The sequence below is a fragment of the Centroberyx affinis genome, unplaced genomic scaffold (assembly GCF_046629955.1).
Source record: "Centroberyx affinis isolate AG114_WGS23_722 - 3 ecotype Tasmania unplaced genomic scaffold, CSIRO-AGI_Caff_v1 ptg004769l_1, whole genome shotgun sequence".
Lineage (NCBI taxonomy): Eukaryota > Metazoa > Chordata > Actinopteri > Beryciformes > Berycidae > Centroberyx > Centroberyx affinis.
The window spans coordinates 1-19408 of record NW_027282313.1 but is presented as its reverse complement, the minus strand read 5'-3'; the positions used below and the strand labels follow the sequence as shown (position 1 = coordinate 19408).

At 40.5% G+C, this 19408-nt stretch overlaps 1 protein-coding gene across 1 annotated transcript in view; it reads left to right on the top strand.

Annotated features, from left to right (window-relative positions):
• anapc1 (anaphase promoting complex subunit 1) overlaps positions 1-18483 on the top strand; it is a gene marked incomplete at its 3' end in the record, with an annotated part of 42407 nt that extends 23924 nt beyond the window's left edge. Inside the window, exons 18-25 of the mRNA XM_071545092.1 lie at positions 2499-2554; positions 2917-3048; positions 3833-3907; positions 8924-9031; positions 10063-10232; positions 13490-13581; positions 15491-15639; positions 18405-18483. Coding sequence (XP_071401193.1) covers positions 2499-2554; positions 2917-3048; positions 3833-3907; positions 8924-9031; positions 10063-10232; positions 13490-13581; positions 15491-15639; positions 18405-18483 — 861 coding nt within the window. The remainder of the gene's footprint in view (positions 1-2498; positions 2555-2916; positions 3049-3832; positions 3908-8923; positions 9032-10062; positions 10233-13489; positions 13582-15490; positions 15640-18404) is intronic.
• Between the last annotated feature and the right edge of the window lie 925 nt (positions 18484-19408).

The following is a 19408-nucleotide window of genomic DNA, read 5'->3' as shown; positions in this document are numbered from 1 at the left end:
GAACTGGTGTGCTTGTTTTTTTTTTTGTTTTTTTTTTAAATTATTATTACAGGCAAATAATATACATAACACACGCAACAATATGATGACATGACAATATATCCTTACAAAAAAAGAAAAGGAGAGAAAAAAATAAATAAATAAATAAAAAAGTAGTAAAAAAGTAAATAAAAATAAATAAATAAAATAAAAATAATAGGATCCCTTCAGTAATTCAAATAATTAGATTGACAGTATCAGTACATTTAGAAACTGAGGGATGGGGGGGCCCGCCCAAGGTTTCTTCCAAGTTTTCCTACTAAGGTTTTTCTTGGGAATTTTTCACTATACTTGTCCTATATCATTTTGTTCACCACTGGTTTTTTGTTTAGTCAGATCTAGTTAGGCTCATTCTCTGTAAAGTCCTCTGAGACATGCTTGTGATAAAGGGCTATAGAAATAAACAAACTTGAACTTGAACTTGTTGCTTCGGTAGAGGAGATCGGTGAATTCTCTCTCACCATTCACTGCCATTGTATGACGGTTAAACCTTTCAGTTTGAACAAGTTTAACACCGAAGTCCAGTTGGAGGAAACTTATGCCGATGGAACAAAGAAAATAGTCGCCTATTTACAATTGTTGGTAAACATACTATTTTCTTCTTCTATCGGCATAAGTTTCCTTTGACCGGATTTCGGTGTTCCGCTTGTTCAAACTGAAAGGTTTAATAAACATAAAGAAAGAGATTCACTTAACCACAATTCAGCAGCATGACTAGCTTTTTTTTTTTTATATATTGTCAGAATAGAATAGAATATACTTTATGGTCCCAGAAGGGAAATTTGTCTCGGGCACACTGCTGCATACAGTTGCTCCATATAAAAGACACATTAAACAAGACAACATAACAAGACACATTAAGACAGTAAAGCAATTATGATGTCCATCAAGAGGCAACACATTTGATCACAAGAAAGTGCTGTGTAGTCGTAGTAAAAGATTATCAATAATATATAGTCCATTTGCATCAAGTGTCCACTGATAAGAAAATGTTAAAATGGTAGGTGCTTATATATGCACACCCCCACTATGAGTCACAATGTGTATCTGCTTTGTCGGCCTTCGTTTATGTTGTAGAAGTGATTTTCAGACTGTTCCTCCATACAATGGCAGTGAATGGAGAGAGGAAAAAAAACACAATTCTCCAGTCTCCTCTACCGGAGCAACAGATCACAGAATCACTGATTTTGGGGTTTTATCATGGAGGAAGAGACACAACCTAAGGTGCTACCAAAGCTCAACAGCACTTTAAGGTTTGTGCTACAAATGCATTTTAAAACCTTCCCCTATAGATTTGACCAATGCCTCCATTTTGCAGACATTTTGGCAGGTAACAGATGATTGTTTGGGAGAACTTTTCGGTTCTAAAAATCCAGCTGGGAAAATAGACAGCTGGCAAACTTTGGAAATGACTAGGGACTGTGGCCATTGAACAAAGAAGCTATATTCCCATTCTCGTTGGGTGTCTTAGCAGCAAAAACTAGCTGACGACCAATTATTTAGGGATAATTAATATGCTTTGTAGCCACAATATATTTTTATTGTTTAGCCAATTAAAGCAGCTGTCAACTGTTGTATCTCTTCTTTTGTTTTAACTGCAGCTAATTGTCTCTCTGTCTATTCAGACCTCAGAAACCGTTCTGACCATGAACCTTCAAGTTCCTTAATCTCCCTGATATCCGCTCACCTTTTGTTTCTTAAGTATTCAGCGTCATTAAAGTGTGTGTGTGTCTGTGTGTGTGTGTCTCTTTGTTTGTGTGTGTGTGTGTGTGTTTGATGTTACATCGCTTTGTGTTCCTGCCCATTATTTAGTAATTGATCTCACAGATGAGACTTTCTCCCTCTAATGAAATGGCATTTATCCACCTCTTCCCTGACCTTTCCCACTTCGGACGTCCAATTAAGATCGCCCGGCGACGGTGATTAGCAATCTGATTGGTCAGAGCCGTTGGAAGACACTGGAACACTAATCACTGTTGTAGTGGTGGTGCTTTTTTTTTTTTTTTTGCCTCTTTTGTTTTCCGCTATTGAGAGGAAGAGGCAGACGATCACAGTAACAGGAATGTGATCGGGAACAGAGAAATTAGTGGAAAAACTAATCTCCTATTAGAAATGAGGAGGAGGAGAATGAAGTTGTGTTTTTTAATTGTTAACCAGGGAAAGTTGAATAGCATTTTGGAAAATAACTCTTCATATTTATTTAAACTGACTTATTCACACATTAAACATTTATTATCAATAATTTCTTTATATATTGAAAAGAGCCTGTTGTTGGCCCCGCAGAAAATATTTCTTTAAATTTTTGTAGAGTATCCACTTGCTAAATTGAAGTGAAAGCCATTTGGACCCATTGCTGCTGTATTTCCCACTGTGTAACTTCTCAAAATAACGTCTTCTGTTCTCTCTTTCTCCACTCTGATCTTTTTGGCCCTTCCTTTTTCCCCTCTCCTCTCTTTCAGTGAGGAAGTGTCTTCAGGCGATTCGTTTCATCCTCCCCAAGGAAGCTGCCATGAAGGTTTGTAGAAGTGGGAGCTAATTGGGAAAACGGTGCACCAAGACACCACATTTTTAAGATCTCCAGAACTGAATTTAAGGCTGCATTTAACAGTATTAAAGGACTTTTGAGGCCTTGAATTTAGGTACTAAAATCTAAATTTGCTCATTATTTATTGAACAGATACATTTCCATTTCTATTTATCACATTTCTTAATCAGCAAAAATATTTTCTGCTTCAAATGTAAAAACTGTTTTTGCCATATTGGGGAAACTATTGAATTTTGCCGTTTCCATTCAACTTTTCTAATTCGATGCATTCGAAATTGAAAATAAAATTACTCGGCTATATAACTGTTGATAAGTATTGTGTTATTATGTAGGTTTTGGTGAAGTGGTACAACATCTACAACGCCCCCGGCGGGCCCAGCTCCCACGCAGAGTGGAACCTGTTTGTCACCTGTTTCATGACGCTGATGGGCTACAACACCGAGCGCCTGGCCTGGACTCGCAACGTGAGCCAACACTTTAACACGCAAACTACCGGAAATCTATAACTACTAGAATGGCCATAGCGGCCATTCTGAACGTTCATACATTATTTGCATATTATTTCAATAATCAATATAAAATCTAAGAATAAATGGATCTCTAATGTTAGGATAGGTAATACAAAACATCAGGACACGAAATTTAGGAAAAGAATATGAAAATTTGCTAAACTAGAGAGAGAGACAGAGAGACAGAGAGAGACAGAGAGAGACAGAGAGAGAGAGAGAGAGAGAGAGAGACAGAGAGAGAGAGACAGAGAGAGAGAGACAGAGAGAGAGAGAGAGACCTGTACCGTCCATATCGGTGTGTAGCCTATCCCAGAAACCTGCTGATGTGACCGGTGTCCATAACGGGTTGTTTCTGCCTCGTGTTTTATTTGGTTTTAGCTTTGCAATAGCATAAAAAACACAACTAGACAAAATAGTTGCTAGACAACGGTGACGCGGATCTTCAAGAGCGGGAAAAAGTAGCAAGCACTGAAATGATACACTGTCATTCAAGGTAGAAATACTCAGCACTCTTTTGTGTTTTGTAATTTTAATAAAATAATAATGTTAGAATAAAATATACACACATTTAGGAAAAGCCTATAGTAACGTGGGTTTTATTTCAACAAAGTTATTACATTGCAAAATTTAAAAATGGTCAAAATGACTGCCTTGGTAGTTCTAGTGTTATTCTAAACCTATAGAGAGCTCCTAATATATCATCTTTGACCACTGATTCACCTGTCTTGACCCCCCACAGCTCCACTTTGAAGTGCCTCTCTCTCCAGTGATTGCAGCCAAGAAGGCTCGTCCCTCCGACGGCGGCTCTGATGAGGTGGGTGGTTACCGTATTATCTGTCAGGATGTTCGCTGGCACGATTAGCACATTAACATAATTGTTGTCTAGTCCGAAATGACTTGTAGACGTGTATTCTCTGAAGACTGTCGTCCAATGTTAGTGGTAAAGAAAGAGGAGTGTGCAGCATTTCATTTAGAGTAAAAAAGGGAATGCATCTCAACCAGAGTGGCTGTCAGGAGGGGATGAACTCTCTCGACTCAACAACCTGGAGAAGTAATGCTGCTGGGTTTCTACTAGGGCTGGGCGATATGGACCAAAAATCATATCTCGGTATTTTTAGGCTGAATGGCGATACACGATATATATCTCGGTATTTTCTACGAAGTAGGCTAAATGTTCAGTTGTAAGTCAAAGCCACATGTGAGATGTCACAAGCACTTTTATTAAAACAAGACTGTGATCAAAATAAAATGCAAAGACAGGGTTTCCTGGGGCGCCCTGGTGGCTCACCAAGTAGGGCGCGTACCATTTGGCTCAGGCCTTCCCGCAGCGACCCGGGTTCGAATCCGACCCGTGGTCCTTTGCTGCATGTCCTCCCCTTGCTCTCTCTCCCATACCTTCCTGTCTCTCTCTCACTATATCTCACAAATAAAGCATAAAATGCCAAAATAAATCTTAAAAAAAAAAAAAGACAGGGTTTCCTTCCCTGTTTTAGAACAGTCTGGTAAGTTCAGAAAATGACATCACTTTATTGTAATGCAGCCTTTAAAACCAGGAAAAGACACTTATGCCATATCACGATATTACGATATCCAAAATCTAAGACGATATCTAGTCTCATATCACGATATCGATATAATATTGATATATCGCCCAGCCCTAGTTTCTACACATGTGGAAAACATGGAAATGTAATGGAATTTGAAAATACTATTTTCCAGACCCGGAAAAGTTATGGAAATTGTTATATTTAGGGAATTCATCATATCCTCAGCTAGTAAATGCAGGCACCCTTGAAGAAATAATAACCCAGATAATACACTATCTAATCGCATGGAAATTATGTTTTCCAGATCTGGAGAAGTTATAGAAAAGGCTACATGTACAAAAAGTTTTGGGAACATCCTGGAAATCTTTTCTGATCATTGTTTCAGGTCAAAGGTTTGCTGTCAAGCCTGGTTCCTGGTAGATCTAAGTACTTTTTGAAGGAATAATAATGTAAACAGCACATTTATTTATTGTAGAAGCCCCAAAAGTTAGTAATAAGACCTGGGACATTCAAATCAGCTATTCAACAAAACACTGTAGCATCTGAACACAGACTGAAATGATGCTGTTTTTCATGGAATAGTCATGAAAAAGTAATAGAATTCAATCAGTGCAAATGTGTAGGAAACCTGTATTTAAAAGTCCAATACCAACCAAAGAATACATTTGGTTTTCCATTTTCATTTAGGTAGTAAATAAAAAAAATCAGTCAACAGTTGTCGGCCTAAAAGTCTACTAGACGATAGGGCTGAAACATATTGACAAAAAATCGAATTGCTATTATTTGACAGAATATTGCAATTGAGATTTAAACTGCGATTCATATCATCACAAGTTTTTCTTGTCATACAGACATACAACTTTAAAATTGCTTAAATAAAAGTGATTTTGTTAAAAAAAAAACAATAGATGTCAGTGTGCAGCATTTACTGAGTTTGAGTCTGATGAAAGGACCAAAAGATCACCTGCAACTCTAAAACTCCTTGTTCACAAATCCTGTTTGGACACAACTCTCTCTGAAGCAATTAATTGCCTCCTCTACCATTTGGAAATTGCAGAAGCTCAAATAACGATTTCATTTTTTTTTCGATTGACTGTTCAGCTCTACTAGAAGGGAAAACCCTGCGTTCAACCTGTTAAAAAATGATGGAGCTGCTCCTGTCCCCAGCAGCTGTTCAGCAGTGGAAGTGTCCTACTGTGTGTTTACCAGTTCACTGTTTTTTCTGAACTAAACCTTTGACATAACAGAGGAAAGTAAATAACCTGTAGCCTGTCCTACAGTCGAACGCATGCGCACACACACACACACACACACACACACACACACACACACACACACACACACACACACACAGAGTCTTTAACACACTAGTGGTTAAAGGAAAAACTTAATGGAAGGTTGTGTGTGTTTGTTCTCTTCAGAGCAAAACAAGACTGTCAAATGTCAATCAGCTGGAGGCTTAGGCTATGCTGTATACTTGTTCAACGTGTGTGTGTGTGTGTGTGTGTGTGTGTGTGTGTGTGTGCTTGTTTGTGTGTGTTTAGACCTGAGGAGCTGTATGACTCAGATTAAACAGAAGCACGTTGTTGACGCTGTTACTCCTCTGACCTCTGTGTGTTTGGGATGTGCAGGAATCTCTCCTCTGAGAATCGACTCGTCTTTGTCTCTTCTCATTCTGTAGTCATAAATGTGAAAATCCGTCATTAATAATTGTCTAGCTGGTAAAAGGCCTGGTTATTCTTTTGGTCTCAGTACTCTAAGGATGGGACGATTTATCGAAATTCAATATATCGCAGTGACAGTGACAGTGCTTATCATGGGACAGAAAAATTCACGGTGATATCAGCTCCATGTTATTCTGCGGTAGTAATCACAGATGAAACGCTGACCATCACAGTTTCACAATTTCTCCATCCAAATTATATTGTTTGCACTTTAATGACATTTTTCAACTGTTGTTTACATTCTAGTAAAGCAATGCCATCGCTAGAAAGATTTGGGTCTCAGAAATAAACATAATTCTACACAGTCAGACTTTGTTGTCAGTGAACTTTTATTTATTATTTACGTCGTATCGTGTTCCTATTGAATCCTGAACCCCATATCGCTTATTGAATCGTATTGTGAGATAAACATAACGTCCCATCCCTACAGTACACCCGTGTCAGCATTTTTTTCATTAAAGTAGACACATGTTGCAATTAGCTGTTGAAATTTTTGGCATCTCAACACACCATCTGGCCACCGGCCAGAGCGTGGGATACTACACAGAAAACTTTCCAGTGTGAGTAAGTGTTGATTTTCCAGTGACAATTATTGACAAGTGCTGACTGGAGAGTTGTTTGTCCACTCAGAGCTGATCTGGCCCTGAGCATAGGCAGATTATGAGACAAAGGGCCCCTGGGCACCGATACCTACTGAGGCCCACCCCCGTGCTCGAAAGACAAGAAATTATTGCAACAAGTAATCAGCACAAGTATAGAGCCAATACACACTCAAAGCCAACAGCATGTTAGAAAAACGCCTTTCTAAAAATAATTTTGGAATCCGTTTAAGTCAGCTCTAACAACTGAATGCAAGTCATGTTGCAAATTTAATAGCAGGTAGACCTCTGAAGGCTAAACGAATCATAAAATAGTCTTACCTAACACACCCGTTAATCTAGTGAGAATGGAAACGAAAGTGGAAGCCTATCAGCTTATCTTTTTTGAAAGATGATAACATATTTAGGGATACTAGGCTATTAAAGATTGCATTTTAATTCATATTCAAAACAGTTTTGTAAATACAAAAGTGAGATGAACATAAAAAAAAGCTATTGTATGCCCTCATTGCGTAGGCTATATAATATTGCTATGCCTATTATCTTTTTTTGTTATTGCACTTATGGGAGACAAAACTAAACAATTACAACGGAATTACAAGGTGCAAACACATATTATTTTAGGCCAAAAACAAAAACATGTTTTAAAATGCAAAATGCCTCCTGATTGCAATTGCAATGCCCAAAATCTACTGTATGGCCACACAGTAGCTGCATGGTATTGGACAATAATGCAGCGCTTTACTGCTAAAGCGCTATAGATGAACTGAGGGGAACACTCACTGTGACAGAGCCATCGTGACACCTTCAAAACAAATGTTTAGGTTATTATAGGGGGAATTTTGGGGCTTTGGTGTTGATATAAATGACTAAGCCCTTCGAGTGCAGGGCAGTAAATGTTAAGTAGGGCTGCAACTAACGATTATTTTCATTGTCGATTAATCTGTCGATTATTTTCTTGATTAATCGATAGTTGTTCGGTCTATAAAATGTCAGAAAATGGTGAAAAATGTGGATCAGTGTTTCCCAAAGCCCAAGATGACGTCCTCAAATGTCTTGTTTTGTCCACAACCCAAAGATATTCAGTTTACTGTCATAGAGGAGTAAAGAAACCAGAAAATATTCACATTTAAGAAGCTGGAATCAGAGAATTTTGACTTATTTTTCTTAAAATATTACTCAGACCGATTAATCGATTATCAAAATAGTTGGCGATTAATTTAATAGTTGACAACTAATCGATTAATCGATTAATCGTTGCAGCTCTAATGTTAAGTTAGTGACAGCATCATCATGTATCAGGCTCTGGCTCAGGGGCCCCCCTGAGCTCTTGGGCCCCTGGGCCTGTGCCCGGTTGGCCCGTTCAGTAATCCATACATGGCCCTGAGGCGGCTGTTCAAAACTATCTAAAGTGTTAAATTGACTCGGATGAGTGTGAACTTACATAAACACTGTCAAAGTCTTGATTTTAGAGTTAAATTAAGACTCACCCTTTTGCTGTGTGGTGCTGTTTCTATGATAATATGGTAATACGCAACTTTATTTGTATAGCATTTTTCAAAAGCAACTTTACACAGTTGAGATAGGAAAAAGTGAATAAAATGAATGAAACAGTAAATTTAATGACCAGAAAATGTCTGACAATTAATATAAAATAATAGAAATAGCTGAGTGGAAGAGAAGCATGAGTGTGTTTTCATTAGAGCAAATCCCACTAGTGATTTAATGATGTTTTTTTTTGTAAATGCATGGATACTGATGTATATAGGTCTGCAAAGAGACTAACATTTTGAAGCTGGAAATCTGAAGGAGCCCAGTTTAAGGGAAGAAACATAACATTTTTATTGTTATTGCTGGTTGTTTGCCCTGTGATGAACACTGACTAGAGGTCAGAGTTTGCCCACCTGTTTATTTACCACCACATCACTGGGTCTCATGCCTCCTTCTGTTCTCTCTGCAGGACTGGGACTATTTGTTGGGGTCTCATTACCACCGTCAGATGGTTTCCCAGCCTGCCTGCGGGCCAGTGGACCCCTGCTCCCCCGCTGCTGTCACCGCAGACACAGAGGTCCTCTCTTCTGTATGGAACTCAGCCTGAGTGGATCAATATATTGCATGTTGTTTGATGTAGTTTGTCTTTTTTCATACTAGTGTTAGACTGATTTATCAGTTTATCAGTTTTTGCCTTTTATTAGAAATCAGATATCGGTCAGTCCGTGTCACCCATCTCTGATATGATGGATATGATAGAATTTGTTTGATTAGATATTTATTGTAGAATTGATCAATACTACACTGGTTGTCTATGGGAAGCCCTTAAGCTCAATTGATTCTAATGAGACATTTTGGATGCATGAATATGTCTTTATATTTTCCTTCTGCTTCCTCTTCTGCTTCTTCTTCTGCTTCCTCTTCTGCTTCTTCTCTTCTTCTGCTTCCTCTTCTGCTTCTTCTTCTGCTTCTTCTGCTTTCTCTTCTGCTTCTTCTGCTTTCTCTTCTGCTTCTTCTGCTTCCTCTTCTGCTTCTTCTGCTTCTTCTGCTTCCTCTTCTGCTTCTTCTGCTTCCTCTTCTGCTTCTTCTGCTCATTTCCCTCTTCCTGGGTTCAAAGGCAATGGTCTAAATTCTGTTTCAAAGGCTTTCCCTCCCATGAACACAAATCTTGGGGCAAATATTTGTAATTTTTGTCAACTTTAATCCACAAATATCAGTATTGGCCTTCAAAAAACATATATCCGTTGAACTCTATTGCATAGTACATTGACTATATATCTTCTCTGTTGTCTCCTGTTCTCCTCCCCAATCTTTTTTTTTTTTTTTTTTTTTTTTTAAAAACATCTCTTTATTGAATTTTCAAAGGGTTCTGGTATACATAATACAAGATCATCATATAAAATACAAAATATAAAACTGCCCTCCCCTTTCCCAACCCCCTGATCTCTCCTACTCATCCTCCCAATCCACCCCACCACCCAGTCCTACCCCCAGTCCCATCCCAGTGGGCTACACCTCCCCAATCTTTTACACTTAGACTTGTGTTTGCTTATCTTGACTTGTCTTCTCTTGTCTTGTCTTCTCGTCTTCCTCTCCTCCTCTTCCCAGGCGTCTCCTCCCATCAGTCCGTCTCTGAGGTTGGACAGTTCGGCTCCTCTCTTCCCTCACATTCCTGCCCTCTTCTACGTTCTCCACCTGCTCTACCAGGAGCTGCAGCTGGACGAACTGCAGAGAGCCGGAGCCTCGTCTCTGGTCTGTCTGCTGCAGCAGCTGGCCAGGTAACCCCCTGTGTGTGTGTGTGTGTGTGTGTGTGTGTGTGTGTGTGTGTGAATGTTTGTGTAAGCTGCTACAAGGGGCTCAGTGACATGGGGTTGGTGCAAGCTGGGCAGATGAATAGAGGGAAATGTGTGTGTGTGTGTGTGTTTTCCTGACTGGATATGGGGCAGGCAGGGGGCGGCAGTACCCTAAAAGTTAGAGAAGCAGGTTTGTGACTGAAAGGTTGCTGGTTCAAATCTCTGGATCAGCAAGGAAAATGTGGCCGATGAAACTGAATGAGTAAAGTTATGTTCAGATTTTAGCGCAGTAAGTAAATTAGTAACAAAGTTTTATGGAGACAGTTTATTTGTGGGTCAGAGTGATGCACGGTCAAATGCAGCGAGCAGCGCACATCAAGTTCAAATAGATTTTACTTTGAACCGCCTACATTTCCCAGAATGCCTCGTTGACCTTTTCACACACAGCCAGCGGCTTTACAGTAGACGTTGTAGCACGCAGACCATCTTTTGTAGTCTTGTCAAGATTTCCAAAATGAAGGAAAAGCTTATTCTATGTATTTCAGAATTTACAACAGTCGTACAACAACTCTATCAAAGAATACCAAGACTCCACAAAGAAGACTTATGCATGGTGAAATGTTGGCCTTCACATGAAGCTTGCTTTATTCACTCACTGTGCCTTCAGATGTACTGAGCGGGTAGTTCTAGTAATTCTATTCATTCTATTCCAATTCATTGGTTTTTAATTAGCGCCACCCAGTGTGCTGGAGACACGTTGTGCTTTTCAAAGCGGCGATCGCAGTGCAAGAGCAAGAGCCTTGATTCGTTCTTTCGCTGAAATGATGCAAATAGTCCTAAATGCCCCTCCCCCTCACACAACAACCACTGTTGAGGAGCCCATGAGCAAGGCACTGAACCCCCAGCTGCTCCAGTGGAACAGCAGAAGACTGTGGTTGCACTGGACAGCTTCCAGGTGTGAGAGTGTGGAACTGTATGAATGTGAAGCAGGGCTTTGCTGGAATAAAAGCGTGGACTTCTCCTAAATAAGTAAAGGTTAAAAAATGGAGAGGAGATATTATCAACCTGTCCCATATATCAAAACAAACAAAACCTGCTCTACTTTTCCGGCCAAATACGTTTGACTCTCACGTCACAAAGCAAACTCCATTGTTTTCAGTGGAGGCTTGTGAGTAATGGAGGCTCTTGTGGCGACGTGTTAAGAGAAATAACCTCCAGCAGGCTGTCAAGTGACCGCTGTGATTGGTGGCACTGACAATAACAGAAGAGGTGGAGTGGGAGAGTGAAGCGCTCTTCAGAGCAGTAATTGGCCTGCGTCGGTTAGCGTGTGGGCTGCTGTGAAGTGTGGTGCAAATTTTGACAGTGTTTCTGCCTTTATTAGATTGCTGTGTACAGTACAGCAGCAGGTTATGGCTGAACGAGGCTTTCTTGGCCTTCGTAGTTCAAATGTCTCGTGACGCCGTCAGCTGTTGTTGAGCAGTAGAGAATGGAGGAGGGAAGGGTCTGTTCCACAACAGAGTACAGGCCGGTAAAGTGAGTTTTGAAAGCCAGAAATATCAGCACCTGGTAGAGCTGAACAATTATTTGAAAAAAAATAAATAAATTGAAATATGAACTTCTTTTTCCAAATTCCAATTTCCAAATCGCAGAGGCTGCAATCCTACTATAAAATGAGGAAAACTCTGTCCTTCTGTCTGTCTGTCTGCATCCATTTTGCTCCTCGATGGGTTGGCCAATCAATCTGAAACTGCACATGGGCATTGAGCATTGGCATAGGCAGGGACTGACGAAGCTGATTTTTCCATTTTCCCAGAGCCTAGCGCCTGGTGAAATACTCATTGTCATTGGAAGTGATCAAACCCCACAGATATACTGTGGATATTTTGTGCCGTGGGGCACTGAAAATCTTAATTATTACACCTTTAGAATGATTCAGATTCATCTGCACCTTTATGATTTCAGTAACAAAAAATGTGGAAATCTGGAAAAGACATTTGCAGTTAGAATTGGATAATTCTTTTTTTTTTTGGTCTGGAAAAGTTATAGAAAATGTTACATATCCAAAAACCCTTTAGAAATATCATGAAAATCTGTAGATCATTTTCAGATGGTTACGTTTTATATAGTTAGATAACTCTACAGAGCTTACACACACACACACACACACACACACAGCTGAGAATTGTGTGGGATGTTCAGGGCTTGACAATGGGATTAAAAACTATTGATTATCTGCTAAGCAGAATGGTAATGGCCTACAGCTGCTAATTGCTCTGAGTCTGTTTCTTAATCACTGGTAAAGAAAAAACAAGTCAAATGCCAAGGAGCCTTTCTGTGAGGATGGAGCCATTTTTAGACTAGATTCAGCACTCAGCAGTTTGTTATTGTGCAGTTGTGCAGAGATGGCCACTGGGAAAGTCCTGCTGCCTGGTACAAGGCAGATTTTATAATCTGATGTAGAAACTTTGTGGAAATTTGCTTTATTTATCACTAGTTTGTAATGTTTCATGCTTTCCAGGAGGTAATTTGTGATGAAGTAGCTCTTTGTAAGAGTTTAAGTGTTTAAGTGTTTCATAGATTTTTACATTAAAAACAGAAGATTCATTAATTAAATATATACATTCATATACCAGTTAATTAGGGAGATTCTGTCGGTCAAGTAACAGGACTTAGTGTATAGATACAATAATGGCAAACTGCACTCACACTCAAACCCACACACACTCATCGATACACACACACACGTCCTTTCTCTCCGTGGCCTTAGGAAAAAAAGAGCTGCTTGTTGTGTATGTTCACTCAGACAAGGACACACACACACACACACACACACACACACACACACACACACACACACACACACACACACACACACACACACAAGATCAATACCAATTTCCACACCTGAGCCAGCCATCGTATCTTAACGAATTTCATTTGTAGTAGAGTGTTTTAGGGTCTGAATGCCGTTTCTCCTCTGGAACACAACATTTCCGGGTGAGGCACTGCTAGCACATGAATGAAAACAATTGTCAAAAATAGAATTAGTTATTTATTTATTGTTTTTTTTTTTGTGGGAAGCATAAAGGGACAAGTTGAGTTCCTGAATGGCCAGGAATACGAAGAGCCAACGTTTCTGCACATATAAACTTTGTCCAGTCTTCAGGAATTATGTCACAGAAATATTAATTCCAATCATCTTTTTTTTTCTCCCTCCTCCCTCCTTGTCGTCCTGTTTGCAGAGACCTCCAGCTGGAGGAGTATGTGGATGTGTACTGGAGAGACTACCCGTCATTAATCAGCAGCTTCACTGAGAGCTGCCTCATAGAGCAGGGTAAGACCCAGTGAACAGGCTGGTAATGGTATGAAGCAGACAGGACAGGCTGCAGTGGGGTGGAGAGGGCAGGATGGTCGGGGTTTAGAGAGACCGGGCCGCTGGTCAAACACTAAAAATACACTGACTGCCTTTACATGGACTTGAGTATCCCGGTTATGATCGGGTTTTTGAAGTATCCCGTTTTTGTGTTTGCGCATGTAAACATCATATCCCATAACCCTTCAGCCAAGTGACGGAACAGAAAAACACAAACAATGGCGGCAATGAGAGCGTCTCACTTTTGTCTTTCGGTGATGAAAGAATTAAATCTACTTGGCAGTTTAGATGGGAGAAAGCATCGATATTCTGACCTATTCAAGTCTGTAGTATACAGACTACAGGACACCAATTTCCCAACACGTACAGTGGAGCAAGTCAGGTCACGGTGGAAAAGACTAAAGAAACATTACTACATGGCCAAACATCAAAACAAAACAGTCAAATTAATTTAAGGTTAACAGTTACAGAGGGATATCAGATTAACGATTTCAAAATTGCCGGTTTGTGTTGTAAACATCACAGGCGCAAACAGCATGCAGTAATCAGTAACCGGGATACTAGTATTCATCATGTATACGGGGATATGAATAACCAGATTTCTCTGTGTTCCATGTAAACGCCATAACCCGAATATGATCAAAACCGGGATAAGCCTCATATCCGGGATACTCAAGTCCATGTAAACACAGTCACTGATGACACATTTGCTGGGTGAATCTCTTTTCCTCTGTGTGTGTGTGTGTGTGTGTGTCAGTTGAAGGTTCCTTTGTGTGTGTGTGTGAGTTTCTTGCAGTTCTCACTCTTACATTGTGAATATAGTCAGTATTATACATCACTAATGAAAAGTCGTTTCTGATGCAGTTTACTCTGTGATTCACTTTGCTTCCTCTCCTGCCTCGCTCCCTTGCCATCTTTCCTCCCTCCCTTCTTTTCCTCCTCCCGTCTCTTTCTCCCTCCCTCCCTCGTCTTTATTCCCTTGCTGTCCTTCCTCCATCCCTCTCTCGCTCCCTTCCTCTCATCTTTCCTCCATTTTTCCTCCCTCCATCCCTTTCTCTCTCCTATCCTTTCCATCTTTCCTCCCTTGCTGTCCTCCCTCTTTCTCTTTCTCCCTCTCCATTTTTCCTCCCTCCCTTCCTCTCTATCTTTCTTCCCTGCCTCCCTTCCTTTCTCCCCTCCATATTTTCTCCCATGCTTCCTGCCTTACTTTCTTCCCCCCATTCATTTCTCCCTCCCTTTCTCTCCATCTTTCTTCCCCCCTCCCTCTCCATCTTTCCTCCCTTGCTTTCTCACTTCCTTTCCTCCCTCTTTCTCCTTCTCCCTCTCCATCTTTCCTCCCTTGCTTCTTCCCTTCCTTTCCTCCCTCTATCTTTCTTCCTCCCTTCCTCTCCATCTTTCCTCCCTCGCTTCCTCCCTTCCTTTCATCCCCCTATCTTTCTCCCTCCCTCTATCTCCATCTTTCCTCCCTCACTTCCTCCCTTGCTGTCCTCTTTCTTCCTCTCTTTTTCCTCACTCTCTTCCTTTCCTCCCTCCATCCCTTTCTCCCTCCCTTCCTCTCCATCTTTCCTCTGTCCCTTCCTCTCTCCCTTTGATTCTATCCTTCCTTCCCACCCTTGCTTTCCTCCACTCCCCCCCACTTTCCTCCCTTCCTCTCTCCTTTTCTCTTTCCTGCCTTCCCCCCTCTTCTTCTTCTCCTCCATCCCTCCCATCTTCCCCTCTGTCCTTTCCTTTTCTCTCTCTCCACCCTCCCTTTGTCTCTCTTTCCCTCTCGTCTCCTCCCCCCGTCCTTCTCTCCTCTCCCTCCATCTGTGTCTCTCCCTTCATCCCTTCCTCCTCCCTCCTCTTCCCCCACCTGTTCCTCCTCTCTCAGCCCAGATTGGTCAGATGCAGCGTCCGTCCTTCCTGAGGGCGGAGCCTCCCAGTGTGTTCAGCTGGCTCAGTAGCTGTCTGAGAGGGGAGGAAGTCCCGCCCTTCCCCTTCCTGCCGGGGATCTGTCAGAGGACCAGGCTGCTGGTTCTGGTACGACCAAAGATCCTCTCTGCTTTGCAAGACAAACCACTCCACAGTAGGGCTGCACCATCAGTCATAGATACATGTATATTGCGATTTTATTTTTCCACGATTAATAATTGGCGATACTGAAATGTTTGCTATATTCTCAGTTCCCCTGAAATTCGCTCATCCATTCATTGGGACCAATCACAACCTCTGAATGTAACGTGCACCATGTCATGATGGAGAAGCAGCAGAGAAACCTTATAGAGGCGGAAAAAAGTAGCGAGGAGAAAAAGGGAAAAGAACAGATCGACCCGATGTGAGATGTGAGAAAATCCTAAAAAAAAAATGTTTTTGTTGGATCATCGTCTGTCATTTGGAGACACTTTGGTTTTAAACCAGATGACAAGCAAGTCCAGATTCTGGGCAAAGTTTGCCTTAAGTTTGTAGCTGCACCCCAAAGTAATACAGTAAGAATTATTATTGTAATTGGTAGCACTTTACATTACGGTATATAAATTACCAGGTAATAACTGTGTAATTACAGAGAAATGATTAGAAAGTGAATGGTAATTTCTGTAATAACAAGTAACTATTTTGTTATTATAATGTTTAATTTCTCGGTTACATGCTGGTAAATTCTGGGGATAACAGTACTGCATTAAATTGTGCAATCACTGAATAATTACTATGTAATACTTTGGAAACATTGGCTTACTGGCCCTTTCCTTCTCTCTTAAATGGAAATTCCATATTCAGCAGATTCAGGGGTTGTTACTCAATACCTATGATGAAAGTACTAGATAACACCATGGGAACTGTACTGCTAAGTTAAGTAAGAGGCTTGATACCTCAATATTATTACTGTTGAACAGCAGGTTCGTTACATTCTGAATGTCACCTTTAACTTGTTTTTCCTCAGGGTCACTGGCTGTGTGTGTGTGTGTGTGTGTGTGTGTGTGTGAGAGAGAGACAATGAGGGTAAAAGAGTTCAGTTGTGATAGAGACATGGTCAGACAATCTGTTTGCGTAGCATGTCTCTCTGTGTTCCTTTTTCTTTCGTGAGTGAACATAAAACAGAATTAGGCCATGGAGTGCTTATATGTGTGTGTGTGTGTGTGTGTGTGTGTGTGCGTGGGGGGGGGTTGCTGATGTCAGAGTGTCTCCATTTCCTTCATTTAACCTTCATTTAACCAGGCAGGTCATTTGATGAAAACAAAAGTCTCGTTTACATCTTCATTCCTCTAGAGGACGAATGAAGTGACAAAGGCTGTGAGACAGACAGACAGACAGACAGACAGATAGGCAGACAGACAGACAGACAGATAGGCAGACAGATAGACACACAGATAGGCAGGTCAAGAGACAAAGAAAGAGAAGCAGACAGACTTATAAATAGAGACAGATAAGAAAATAGACAATCAGAAATAGACAGAGACATTTTCCTCTGTTTGCTGTTTTTCCAGTGACAAATCAGTCCTGTCATGTAAACCTGCATCCTCACTGATCTACAGTTATTCTCATTTTCACGTTTATTTCAGTTGTGAAATTGGTTTTATGTTTCATTTTTATGTTTCAACTGGTATTAAAAAACGCTCTTAAAAAGGCTTAAATTTACCAAAACACAGGCATAGAAACAGACAGGCGGAGGGAGAGGAAGGCCCTTGTGCAACTACATTGCTGTTTACTCCCATTTACCTGTGTGTATACATGTATAGTATGTGTAAATGGCCTCTCTAGCCTTTGTTTTGACCCTCACATAATCAAGCTGCTCATTGTTGTGTCTGCTCACTCCTTGCTGCTTTATGTCTTGATGGATGTAATGTGTGTGGGGATCTGCGCAAGGAAGACTAATGCTATTATACCAGAAAGGGCTAACGAGCTCGCCTTCTGGTTAACCTCCCCCTGGTTCCAAATGCTTCCTGAGTTAAATACAGAGGTGGAAAGTAACTAAGTACATTTACTCGAATACTGTACTTAAGTACAATTTTGAGGTACTTGTACGTTACTTGAGTATTACCATTTTATGCTACTTTATACTTCTACTCCTTTGTCATTCTCTTAAAAGTATTATTCTGGCGGTAGTAGTGGTGCCTACCAGAAAATTTCACATTTGAGATCTTTTGTATTTGCAATCTATCTGCCAATAGACATAACCATGGCGATATTGGTAATACTCTTCTGAGCCAATTACTCAAACATTCCAAAACTTTCCTCCAAAACAACTGGATATTTTGGCATTCCCAAATGCAGTGCAATAGTGTGCCTGTCTCCCTCTGACATTTCCAGGACATTAGGTCGTTGTAGCAGCAGATAGCAACAGGATACGGCAAAGAAAAATAGAATATATGAACAGAAAAATGGAATATAAACATGAATATAGCAAATGGGGCTGACAATTGACAATTTCACAGAATGTATGAATGAAAAGTATGGGGAAAGTGTGGATCACAGAATTAGGATGTACAACACTTACTTTACTTACTTTTATCTTAGAAGTTACTGCGGCAAAGACAGAATGATTGCAGAATATGTACGGTATGAAAAAATGCCAAAATTATGAAATATATGCGGTATGAAATCTACTCAAAAATACATATTTTGTTTGGTATATTTTCAGGAAAATCAAATTTTCAGCTGAATCAATGGAAGGTTTTACATAGGTTCAGACTTGTCTTGTCGTAACTTGTTGATGCTTACTCTTTTCTACGCTCTGTCTTGCTCTTGTTTTCATCTTTCTCTCTCTCTCTCTCTCTCTCTCTCTCTCTCTCTCTCTCTCTCTCTCTCAGAGTTATGCTCTCTATATCGTTGGAGACGAGAACGCCACTTCGACTGACGTGTCAAAGTACCTGGCCAAGCTCTCTGCAGGTGAGTGTGTGTGTTTTGTGACATTTGACTCTTTGTTTCCATCCTGGTACAGTCTGTGTGTGTGTGTGTGTGTGTGTGTGTGTGTGTGTGTGTGTGTGTGTGTCACCGAACCCTGTGACTCTGTGTGTATGCCTTTGTGTGTGTGTGTGTGTGTGTGTGTGTGTGTGTGTGTTTGTCACCGAACCCTGTGACTCTGTGTGTATGCCTTTGTGTGTGTGTGTGTGTGTGTGAACATTATTGACAGCCAGCCCTTATTACCTGCCAGTCCCATAGCTGTTTGCTTCAGGGCCCAGAAATACAGAGAGAAAGGCGAGTGACGCAGGCTCCTGTATCAGCTGTTTCCCTGCTTTTGTTTCTACTTCACTGAAAGAGCGATACAGCGCTGAGATGACAGCAGCGTGTGTGTGACTCTAATCAGCCTCCTGCAGCTGAACAATAAACCGCCAAATCACCAAGCTTCTCCACTAACACAGAATTGGACATCGACTTTGTGGACAGTGTGAGAGAGCCCAGGTTTTGTTTTTTCAGGACTGTGGGGTTCATTAGTAAAACAACAAAACGAAACAAAGCAACAGTAAACATGTCGTCCCACACAAATGATGCAGTCCCCCTCTGAGCCAATCAATAACAAATATGTCTCCTTGATTTGACCTGTAATTGTAGCGTCCCCCCATTGGACCGATCACTAAGTAAGTAAGTAAAGCGGTAACACTTTATAATAACCATCATTAATGAATGGTAAATTGATAGTTAATTAAACTTTAGTTAATAGTTATTTTACTGTTAACAAACAATGAAATGATCATTAATAATGTTTACTAATTATTAGTAATGCTATAATTTATGTTATTTTATCATTCGTTTGTAATAATATAAAATCATTTGTTTATAAATTATATATTGTATCATAGCTGATTACCTTTTT